This window comes from Bos javanicus, chromosome 3 (assembly GCF_032452875.1).
Source record: "Bos javanicus breed banteng chromosome 3, ARS-OSU_banteng_1.0, whole genome shotgun sequence".
NCBI lineage: Eukaryota > Metazoa > Chordata > Mammalia > Artiodactyla > Bovidae > Bos > Bos javanicus.
Genome location: NC_083870.1, coordinates 101,229,353 through 101,241,585, shown reverse-complemented (window position 1 = coordinate 101,241,585; position 12,233 = coordinate 101,229,353). Strand labels below are relative to the sequence as shown.

General features: G+C 40.8%; 1 protein-coding gene and 1 long non-coding RNA gene across 2 annotated transcripts in view; one reads left to right on the top strand and one right to left on the bottom strand.

Moving 5' to 3' along the window:
* ZSWIM5 (zinc finger SWIM-type containing 5) overlaps positions 1–12,233 on the bottom strand; it is a 161,120-nt gene that overhangs the window by 21,933 nt on the left and 126,954 nt on the right. Inside the window, exons 6-11 of the mRNA XM_061413081.1 lie at positions 7,729–7,905; positions 5,291–5,437; positions 4,651–4,788; positions 3,004–3,264; positions 2,654–2,789; positions 1,689–1,846 (exon numbers count right to left, since the gene is read on the bottom strand). Coding sequence (XP_061269065.1) covers positions 1,689–1,846; positions 2,654–2,789; positions 3,004–3,264; positions 4,651–4,788; positions 5,291–5,437; positions 7,729–7,905 — 1,017 coding nt within the window. The remainder of the gene's footprint in view (positions 1–1,688; positions 1,847–2,653; positions 2,790–3,003; positions 3,265–4,650; positions 4,789–5,290; positions 5,438–7,728; positions 7,906–12,233) is intronic.
* LOC133245160 (uncharacterized) lies at positions 3,077–12,168 on the top strand. The gene is made up of 3 exons (XR_009735619.1): positions 3,077–3,187; positions 4,332–4,416; positions 5,311–12,168. It is a non-coding gene; the product is annotated as an uncharacterized LOC133245160 (long non-coding RNA).

Below are 12,233 nucleotides of genomic sequence, written 5' to 3'. Positions count from 1 at the left end.
TTCTCCCTTTGTTCAGTGAGTTACATGGAAGTGTACCGTTTAATTTCTAAAACTTTAGTAGGTTTTTATTATTGATTTCTAATTCAACTGTGGTTGTCTGGAAAAGATTTTTATTTCAGCTTTTTAAAAAAATTTATTTATTTATTTTAATTGGAGGCTAATTACTTTACAATATCGTAGTGTTTTTTTGCCCTACATCGACATGAATCAGCCATGGGTGCACATGTGTCCCCCATCCTCAACCCTCCTCCCACTTCTCTCCTCAGCCTATCGCAGCTTTTTTTAAACATCATTTTACTTTATCAGCCATGCCACATGGCATGTGGGATCTTAGTTCTTCAACCAGGTATTGAACCCATGCTACCTGCAGTGGAAGTGTGGAGTCCTAACCACTGGACTGCCAGGAAATTCCTTTTACCTTTTTTTTGGAAAGATATTTTCACTGGTATAGAATTCTAGGTCAAATTTTTTTTTTTTTTTAAGAGTAATTTAAAGATTTTTCTCCACTGTCTTCTGGCTTATACACCTTCTAATGAGAAACCTACTCTCATACTTATCGTTTATCCTTAGTATATAGTGTGTATTTTTTTCCCTGCAGTTGCTTTTAAGTAAGATTTTTCTCTTTAATCACTGGTTTTAAGCAATTTGATTATGATGTGCCTTGGTATAATTTTCTTCATATTTCTTATGCTTGAGTTTCAGTAAGCATCTTGGATCTGTGTCATCCTTATCCTGCTTGGAATCTGACACTCCATGACATGCCACTGCCACCCCCACTTCCCATATGGATGTCTATTGTCAAATTTATTATTTTTTCCAATAAGATTTATGAAAAATGTTATCTCAGAGTAATTTTAATTTGTATTTCTCAAGTGAGGCCAGGCATTTTTAACTGTTTAAAAGTCATTTGTACCTTCTTTTCTGTAAACTGCTTGATTATATTTGTTCAATTTTTCTATTTTTAAAAAATCATTTTTATATTTATTTATCTGTATCTTTTACCTTTTCTACAATGAGCATATATTCTTTTTACTATAGGAAGACACAACATAAAGTTATTTTAAATTTAAAAAAGTGCTTTAAAAAACCCATGTAATTTCCTGGTATCGGAAAAATACTCACAGTCCATGGCAGCTAGTACTTTATTATAACTTATCTGGGGCTTATTTTCACTTCTCTTTGTGATGAGATCTACATAGCTAACATGGAGGATGTGAGCTTAAAAACCTGAATCACTCTGGACTGTCTTATTTTTTGACCAGGGGCCCTAGAAAAATCATAAACTCTCATATCTGAGATTTGGAGCTCCATCACTTCACTGGATCTTCCAGTGGTCCTGGGAAGCTGACAGGTCATTGACAATGATCCCCATTTTATAGATTTTTAAACCAGAGGCTTAGAAATGTAAAGTGACTTTATCATATGGAAGGTTAGATTTAGAAGTTACCTTAAAGATGATCTGTTCTCTGTTCTCTGAGTCCTACAATTAGTGACTATGGCAAAACTCTGACTTGGACTCAGGTGTTTATTGTAATAGGCAGTAATCAAAGTGAGGATCCCTGCCACTCTAGGTGCTTAAGGGAAGTCAAATAGCTTCTCTTCTTCAGGAGACTCAGGCTAAGCCTTAGGTAGGTCATGACCAGGCAGGCATACTGGGGTGCTGGAACCTTACATCTATCTATGCTCACCTTTGGCAGCAGTCAGCATGGTGGAGGCCAGTTCACACTGCTGTGATTCCAAGTGTCCAAGCGTGAACCAGCGAGGGTAACGGCTGGGCACCACAGATACCATATGGTGAGGGTGGGAAGTGTCGCCTGAAGAAGTTGAGTTTTCTAGAACAGGTAACCTAGAAGACCCAGGGAGAGTCATCAGCTACCACCCAGACCCTTGCCATTCTGAGCCACCTTAGAGAAGCTTGTTCTTTGCTGGGGAGGAACTGGGAAGGAAAGGGTTAATGAGGAACCTCAAAGGTTTTAAAACCTATGAGTACTGTACTTTATATGAGGTGAATGCCTGGGCACTTGGAAGAACTCAAGCTGAACAGTTCTTACTGAAAACAGTTCAAAAGTCATCAGATTAGTTGTTAAAGTATAAGAAATATATGCCAAGTAATCTTCAGCAGTCCTTTCAGGTCAAGCTGAGGCACTCTCTCAGCCTTATAGTCTAACTTAAATTCTTCCGTACGGTCTGGTGCATCCTAGAGGACTACCTGCCTGAACCAAGGATTCTATTCTTGTTTGGAGACAGGATGCCCATAGCTCATTGTTCTCAAGTCTTGATATAGAAAGACTTACTTCTACTTCCCCAGATGTATCTGGTGACCTATGCCCGGGAACCATTTCTCAGTTAGATATGGAAGGGCTCAAACCCTTTGTGAAGCTGCCAAACTGGCCCTGGAACAGAGAGACTCAGGCCTTGGATATTCTGTATCTGTTAAAATCTCAGAGGCTTCTTCAACTCACTGAGAATGCAGCCAGGGAACACGTATGTCACTAGCTAGGAGTCCTAGATCAAAGGAAAATATCTGAACCATTTTAGGGCAGGCCAATGGCAGGTCCAATAGAACACAGAAGGAGGGAAAGAAAAGAAAGTGAGACAAACAAAGAGGCTTCTGCTTTGGTGGAGGCATTTGGGCTGGGAAAAGGCTACCCACCTCATGGCACGTAAGGCTAACCTATAGGACAGGTCTGGATCATGAGGCAGCAGAGCTGAGAACAAGTACTTGGCAAAGGTGTGCATGGGAACACTCTCTCGGTGGATGACTTCTCCAAGGCCGCTGAAGGGGCCTCCTGCAGGAAGGAGATAAACCAGCCAGTTGTTTATCTGTGTGCTTTTGTTTTCCTGCCTGACCTTGAGCTCCAGGGTCCCACAAGTGCTTGCTAGCCATGGGAACCTTAGTTATACTTTAAAGTCAGAAATGTTGCTGTACCTGTGCTCTATTAGAGAGGGGAACCTGGAGTCAAATGCCTAAGACTCTGTGCCAGCAGTCCCTTCTCTACTTACCTTCCAGTAGTAAGATGCACTGTTTCTGCAGTGTTTGCACTAGCTCATCGTCCAGCTGCAGCTCCTGGAGTCGACTCAGCAGTTGCTCCTCATTACGGCACACCTTGTCCTGTGCATAGAGGCCTTCAGGCATCACCCTCTGTTGACCCATCCCCATCAGAGCAACTTCCATGGCCAATGACAGGTAGGACTCACTGCTGTTTGGGCAGCCTGCAGCCACAGGGACATGCTGGTACACAGGGGGTCTGCTTTCATTCATATCTGAGGACAACAGGGCACCAGATTTGTTAGGTCAGGCCCCATGGATTTTTGTGCCTCTCCCACCAATGCACACTTTGGGATACAGCTTGGTCAATAACTAACACAAAGAAGCTAAATAAAAAACCAGAACAGTAATATACTGAAAATAAAAAATAAAAATATACTAAAAAATGTTATACATGGTTCTAAAGATTAACTCCTTCCTAAAATATGAACTGGCTAGGCCAGCTGGAAAAAAAATACAGTCATACCAGTCTTCTGTTAGAATGTTATGTAATACTACAATGATCTATTTTTGTGTCTTTCTTCATTAGAATTTAAGAACCTTCTAGGAAAGGGACTTTATCATTTTGCCTTAGGTATCTCCACTGTCTGGTATGTGTAAGGAGCTAAATGTCTGTGGTGAATAAATCCCAAGTACAACCTCAGGTTCTTAAGATGTAAGTGTCATTGTGCAGATGAAAGAGACCAAGGATGATGATTCCTTTTTCAGGGGATAAGAGGGAAGATACAGTAGCCCTGTCTCACATTGAAACCACCTCTTGTCTCTCTACCCAGAGATATTGGAATCCATCCAGTTAAACTATTACTTTTGTGATATTTGCAACTTTAATGTTATTGTTACTTTTTATGCTCCACCTTTGGGTTCTAAGTTTCAGGAGGAGAGCACAGATCTAAAAGCCAGAGTCTTAATTTCTTTTCTTTCTCCCATTATCCATTTCATAAATGTTTAAGGGAAACTATTAAAAGAGAGTTATTGCCCTAACTGCTGTTTTCAGGAACTTGAAAGGCCAGTAGAGACACTTGTAAACAAATTTTATGGCAGTGTGCTAAATACTGTAATATATGCATGTTTACAATACAGTGATAGCATAAAGGAAAAAAGAATCAATTTTGTCTCAAGTCCCTGTTAATTTGAGACTCTACTAAATTGCCTCCCTTTTATTTCTCTTTTGTAAAATTGGTACAAAACCACCACCAGGGAGAATGTTCAAAGGAAACATGAAAGTATTATGTAATTGCAAGGGATACACACACTGCTGATGCAAGTTCTTTTACACTTCCAGACTGTTTTGAGGACCCGGCCTCTGACTTCTCAAATCCTTCTGGTCCTTTTTGTTCCCTTTGGATTACTCTTCAGACATTCACAAGGTAGGAAAGTGACAGGAGCAAAGGAAAGCTGAAGCTGGCAAGGCAAAATGGGTGAACAGGACAGAGCCAGTCCACAGAGTGGCGAAGGAAGATAAGAAAGGAGCAGTCCCAAGGAAACCGCTCAGGGGAGGTCCAGTTTAGATAAGGGAACAAGAGGGGTAAAACAGACTCTGTCATGGAAAAGAAGAGGGCTCCAAAGGGTAGTCTGGGCTTCCCTCAGGCTGACCCCTGTACCTGACACTTCCAGATAGCCATCATCATTCAGGCGGCAGGCCTCAGTCAAGGTGAGAAACAGGCAGCCAATTGGATCCAGGGGGTGGCCCACCCAGCCTTCTAGGTTTGTGATGGTTGTGGTTCCCCTCTGCAACAGTTCTGGAAATAAGCAGGTCAAAGTTTTTGAGAGGGATAAAGACACACTGCTCTCTGTCCCTGCTTGGTCTCTTCATAAGTCTCCTCATCAGTCTCCTTCAGGTGGTGGCCCTGAGACTCAAAGTAAAGCTTGCCTTGGGTTGAGGAGACTGGTAACCAGCTCATCAGCCACTATGAGGCCATGTGGTATGCATTTGGGCTGCCTGCCAATAGCACACGTATGTAGACACAGCTTTACAGTTTAAAAAGGGTCTTCTCATACCAGATCTCAGTGGATCCAACTGTCCTGTGCGAGAGGCAGGCCAGCATTATTATTCCCATTTTACAGATAAGAAAACTGAGATTTATAGAGGTAAAGACAGGGATTCCACACAGAAGGTAGAATGACCTGGAATCCCCTAGCCCCTGCCACACCAGGAAACTGAATGAAAATTAAGTTCTGGGCCTTGTAGTCCCTGAGAACCCCATCAGCCTAAGCAGTTGAGATGGCTCCTGATCACTATACCTTTCTTCTGATGCTTGTAGATTTCCAGCTGCCGCTGCTGCTGCAACCTGAGAGTATTGATAATGGCCACTGTGAGTCTGAGGGCCTCTTTTGGGTAACCATGGGAACGCAGGGCATCAACCCGAGCACAGGCTGTAGGCACATGCTCTATCAGATGAGAAGAAGATATTTTGATTGAGTTAAATCTTCAAATCAGGAAAATTTGTGTTTGACAAAGGGAGACTGTATTCAGTTCAGGTCCTCAAATTTGATCTGACATCTATTGTGTACCAGAAATTGTATTTTATCTTTTAGGGATAAGTCACAGGTACTACCTCCAAGGAGATACACTGCAGCCTCAGCGTAGTAGTTTGGTGTAGAAAGGGGCAAAGAACTAGGATAATAAACTGTTATACCTCTTTCTGAACATGAACCTCAGGAACCTAATGCAGCAATAAACTACTTTTATAGAGGGAAAGGCCTCACTTGTTTATTAATCCTGTTTCCTGAGAACCTATTATGTGCAAGGTAGCACGCTGGGCAAATCAACTACAAAAATGTATAAGAAACGGTCACTATCCTCAAAGAGCTCACAAATAATACATAAAAAGATCATTATAAAACAGTTAAAAAGAAATGACAAGATAGAAATATACACAGAAAGAAAATATTTGAACTGTGTGCTTTATAGGGCAAGTAATATTTTAAATAGGTAGAAAAATAGAAACAGGCATCCCTGGCAAAGAGAACATCTAAATAAAGGCATGTAAGTAAAAGCATAAAAAGTATTCTGGATAACATCTTCCGAGTATGGCAAATAGTTTTGTGTAGAGTTAGGTTATGTGGCTAGAGACAGCCTGGAAAGGTGGAGTCTAGAATGTTAAGCTTTGAATGCCATTCTAAGAAGTTTGGATTTACCTTAGGCATAATGAATGACTACCAAACACTTATAAATGGGGAAGGGATTAAAAATTATAGGAATAATTATAGAAAATACAGATAAAATAGAAAATAAAAATCAGAGATAACCATTATTTCTAATTTCATATTTTATGAAAAATATGTATCTCTAGACTTTCCTAATTTTAATAAAAATGAAGTATTATAATTATTGTTTTATAATTAGGTTTTTCCACTTAATAATTCATTTTAAATATTTTTCCATACCATTAAATATACTTCCATAATATTAAAAATGATTATATATCATTCCACTAAATATGTGTACTACCCATTGGCTCAATCAGTCCCCTATTGCTGGACGTTATTGTTTTTAATTTTTCTCATCTATACGTTATATGTTCATGCTTTAATAAACCTCATAACTTTATGCACATTCTTAGTTAATTATAGCTCAGGATAAATTCCTAGATGTAGAATTCCTGGATCAAGGGCTATGAATTTATTTTAAAGGCTTTTGATAAGTGTTGCTGAAATGCAGTAAGTATTTACATTCCTACCAGTAGTATACTACTGGTACCAGTACTACTACTACCAGTAGTATATGAGATTATGATATCCAATGTAGCCTCTCCTGCACCAAAACCAGTTATCTTTATTTAAAAAAAATTCCTATTTGACAACTGAAACATGGTAATTCAGTGTTGTTTTGATTTGGATCTTTGTTTATAATGGGGTGTGTATTTTTCACACACTTGTTAGATTTATGTTTTAAAAGTATTAGATCAGAGAAGAAGAAAAATAATCAGTGGGAATTTCAAGTAGTGACCTACAGTGAGTTTGGCCAAAAACTTTCAAGAGAGAGACAGGCACACATCCAGATTCAGCAGGCTCTTGTGAAAGACAAAGATATGGGATGAGGGACAGAGGTAGGGAATTAGGAGATGATAATAAAAATGTATGCTATTGTTTTAAGACTCAGAGAATGAATATTATTTTATAAGTGTGTAGTGTGGAATATACATTCTGTAACAAAGTCAAGAATAGACTAACAGAAGGCCAGAGGAGAGTTTAAACTCATGATGGAACAGCTTTATTCTGTGATGATAAAGGAAGGAATGAGGAAAGGAAGACAGCTTGGTGACAAATGCAGACAGTCTGAGCTACTAGTACAGAGCAATTTAAGTTTCAAAGTTCATGCCTTTTTAGCAAAATATGTAATTTCAGAGTAGATTCTAATGTTGCTCAGTAACTGCTAAGAGTCTATGAACTGATGTCCAATGGTTTTGTTAGTACTCCTTTAGATTTATTAGCTCCTTTCCCCTCCCCAAATTCAGGAAACAATAGAAATACCTCTATTTGAGATTACTGTACTTCAGCTGAGAACATATACAAGTGGCTCAGGCTATACCCTGAGGCCTTAGTCAAGGCCCCAAAAGATCTGGATGAAGACTGTCCAAAGGGTAGTTGTGTCGCTGGTGTCTATGGAGATGGCTCACTCAGGCCTGACATGAGGTGAGACTGGGCTCTGGAATTCTTAGAGGGATAAGTACACTTACCAAGCCACAGTGGTTGGCCTTGGGAATTGAAGAGTAGCCTCTCACTTTCCCGCTGGCAGGCAGGAGCTGTATATATATCACTGCTGATGATTCGCTGTAAGTGGCTGTCCTGCCAATGCAACTCACGGCCCTCGATGGCTCTAGTGAACACTGTTCGTCTTGGTCTGGATAAAGAATCTGGGGAAGGGAAATAAAAATGCAGCAGTTCGGTGATGGATAATCTGAAGATCTAACTCCTGTGTCTTCTTCAGGATGGGAGGACAGGCAGAAGAGTGTACAGTGTATAGTTAGTGTAATAGTGTATTGTTAGTGAGAGCAGCAACTCTGCCATTTGTCTGGCTGTTCGTTGTGTTACTTCTTTATTGGATAGCTTTTAGTGTGTCCCTGTCCTCTATGGGAAGAACCTTTCTACATAGATCTATGACTGAAGGCCAATTTCTTCTAAGACCCAGAGCTACATGAGAGAGAGGAGGGATAGTGATGCTCAGCTGCTCAATTATAAGGATTCAAACTTTCTACAGAAGCCAAAGGAAAAGATAAGCAGTGAGGTAATATCCTTGGTCAACCCATAACCAATTTCTTTTACAGTATGACCCATATCAGACTAAGTACTTCTGTCACATTGATATAAAAGCTGAAAAAGAGCTGCAGTCCTGTGTATTCTGGTATCTTTAATTTTTAAAATAATTCATTTTCTTTTGGCTGTGCTGGATCTTCATTGCTGTGTGGGCTTTTCTCTAGTTGTGGCAAGCAGGCTTCTCATTGTGGTGGCTTCTCTTACTGTGGAGCACAGGTTCTAGGCACTTGCCTTTCAGTAGTCACAGCACAGGGGCTCAGTAGTTGTGGCTCCTGGGCTCTAGAGAATAGGCTCAGTAGTTGTGGTACACGGGCTTAGTTGCTTTGCGGCATGTGGGATCTTCTGGATCAGGGATCAAACCTGTCCCCTGCATTGGCAGGTGGATTCCTCACCACTGAGCCACCAGGGTAAGTCCTCTGGTATCTTTATCACACTAGTATCTGCAGGCTTACAACCTGTTCTCCAATAAGAAAACCTGAGGCTGACAAAAGATTAATTACATTGTTTTCTCAATGGAGTCCTACCAAACCATCTCTCTTCAGGAAAAGGGCTGAAGGGAAACAGCAGACAAAGTAAGCTCAATTCTTTAGGGTGGTGTGTAGGAACTGACTTATTAGAAAAGACCTTGATGCTGGGAAAGAGTGAAGGCAGGAGGAGAAGGGGACAACAGAGGACGAGATGGTCAGATAGCATCGACTCAATGCCAACTCAATGGACATGAGTTGGAGCAAGCTCCAGATGGTGAAGGACAGGGAAGCCTGGCATGCTGCAGTCCATGGGGTCACAAAGAGTCGGACACGACTGAGCAACTGAACAATGACAAAATACTGGAGTGGGTTGCCATTTCCTTTTCCAGGGGACCTTCCTGACCCAGTGATCGAACCTGAGTCTCCTGCATTGCAGGCAGATTCTTTACCATCAGAGCCACATGGGCTTTAATAAGGTAACATCTGAATAGAGACCTGAGGGAACTATAGAGCAAGCCTTAAACATAACTAAGAAAAGCGCATTCTAGGCAAAAGGAACAGCAAGTGCTAAGCTGAGGTGGGAACATATTTGAAGTGTTTGAGGGCAGGGCAGAGGCCAGTGTACCTAGAATGGAATGAGCAAGCCAGAGAGTCACAGGAGATGAGGTCAGAGAGGTACTAGGGAACCAGAACGGGCAGAGCCTTCTAGGCCATGAGGAAAGATGAGAAGCCACTCGAGGGCTTTGAGTTGTTGAAGGTGTATGATCTGATCTGACAACTGGCAGCAGCATAGAAAACAGACTTTAAGGTAGAAGCAGTTAGGAGGTCACTGCCATGATTCGTGAAAGATAATGGTAATCTGTTCAGAGTAATATGCAGTAGAGACAATGAGAGTAAATGAACTTTGGCTATGTTCTAAAGGCAAAGGTAACAGGATTTGCCCATGGATTAGATCTGGGGAATCTGGGTGAGAAAGAGAAGAATCAAGAATGACTCCAAGGTTTTTAAGGTAGACTTGCCATATGCAGAGATAGGGAAGTCTACACAAGAGAAGCAGGTTTGGGTGGGGCTTAAGAGGTAAGAAATCCTACTGAGATGTCTATTAATATCTAAGAGGCAATATCGAAAAGGTAGTTAAACATGTAAGTCTGGAGTTGAGAGGAAAAGTTTGGGCAGGAGATATAAATTTGAATGTTGTTAGTATATAGATGATTATTAAAACAATGCAGTTATCAGGGGAGTAAATACAGAAAGAGAAGTGGTTTGATGACTGAGCCCTGGGTACTCTAGAATTTTAGGTTGGGAAGTGGTGGGGAGACAGTAAAGGAGACTGAGAAAGAGGGGCCAAGGAAGAGGAGAACCAAGAGAACAGTGTCGTGGAATAAGATGAAAAAGGTGTTTGAAAAAGAGTGACCAGCAGTAACAAATATTGTTGATAGATCAAGTAAATTCTGACTTGAAAACTATATTTAGGAATGGTTAGCATTAGTGACCAGTACAAGAGCTGTTTCAGTACTGGAGGGATGACTGCCTGACTAGAGTGAATTCAAGGGAGAATAAGAGCAGAAGAAGCAGAGAAGATAAATATATAACATTCTTTTGAGCATTTTTCTTAATTCTACCACTTATTTCTACTCTCTCAGAGAAATAGGGTGGTGGACAGGAGAGGCATGTAGGGTCAGAAAGTATGTTTTTTTGTTTTGTTTCAGGTGAACAATAAAACAATGTGCTGGTATACTCCTAGGAATAATCCACAAAAATCTGTGATGCAGGAGAGAGGAGATAATTCCAGGGTGATTCCAGATAAAAGAGAAGGAATAGGTTCTTAAGAACAAATGGAGGGCTTGGACTTAGACAGAAGCACAAAGAAAAATAGGGGAACAGGCAGAGTAGACGGCCATAGACAGAGGCAGATGTGATGACAGAGTTTTGGAGATTTTCTTCTGATTGCTTCTATATTCTCAGTGAACAGGAAGCAAGGCTCTAGGCTGAAAGTGAGGAAGGGGAGAAAGTATAGAAAGTTTTAAGGAAAAGACAATGTGAAACAGTAATTTAGAAGAGTGAAAGGAAGCATGGACTAGAGAAATGTAGGTGATGTATGGACAGTACAACGGGCCCACTTGAGATTAGTGGTCATGAATTTAAAGAAGACCAGTTATCATGGTCGTGTTTCTTGCCAATATGTTCACTGTGTGAGTGTGAGCACTGAGTAATTAGAAAGTCAGACCGAATTACTGAAGTGAAGGTTTTGCTATGTGAATATAACTAAGGGAAAGAGGGAGTTGAGTATGTTTGCAGGGTAGTGATTATAATGATGTACCAAGGAATCTAATCTGGATAAGGAGGAAAATGAGGCTACCACAAGAATGAAAAAGTGACAGGATCAAAATTCCTAGTGGGTCCAGGAATTACTGGAATATGCATAACAGACAAAATAATCTAGTAAGGCTGGTGGTGGTAATTAGAGCTGCTTGAAATTATGACTGTAAAGAAGGAGCAGTTATTGGTAATGAAAGGGTTGAGGGTATGACCTTGGGGTTGCATGGCTAAGTTATGTAGAAGATAGACTATTGGTACTTCCCTGGTGGTACAGTGGTTAAGAAACCACATGCCAATGCAGGGGACATGAGTTTGATCCCTGGCTGGGGATGACCCCACATGCCTGAGAGCAGCTAAGTCCATGCACTACAACTACTGAAGCCCAAGAACCCAAGAGTGCATGCTCTACAACAAAAGAAGCCATCACAGCGTGAGGCCTGTGCACTGCAACTAGAGAGCGGCCTCCACTCATCACAACTAGAGAAAGCCCACACACGGCAATGAAGAGAAGGCACAGCCAAAAATTAACACACATACACAAAAGATAGACTATTAAAAGAGAGGAGGTCAAAGAACTCAGAGACTTGAATACTGGAAGTATCATCTATGTGGCTAAGAATTACAATAGAAGTAGGGACTGACAGTAGTGTTAGTGAGCCAACTGCCAAAAATCTTCAAGGAACAAGGGGTATTAACCCAGAGATAAAAACGACCAAAGCCAGGAGGGTAGCAGACAGCATATTTTAACAGCATCAACTTTAAAACTGGGGGTATTTTAGGAAGGAGGATAGGATAATGATGTAGAAATGGCAATGAAGAGCAAGCAGGATGCCTACTGCTCCATCAGACCCAAAGGTAAACATACATGAGTGATAAATCAGTCACGGCCTGAGAAAACTTCACAGGAAACAATACCCTCAAATAAGAACCAGTAACGAGTGTTTTGGAACAAGAGAAGCCACCACAATGAAAAGCCTGCACAGCATAACTGAAGAGTAGCCTCCGCTCACTGCAACTAGATAATGCCTATGTGCAGCAATGAAGACCCAGCAATGCGGAAAAAAAAAAAAAAAGAAACAGTAACAACAAATAACCAAAATAATATACAAGAAGGAAACCGCCAAACTGGAGGCATGTATTTA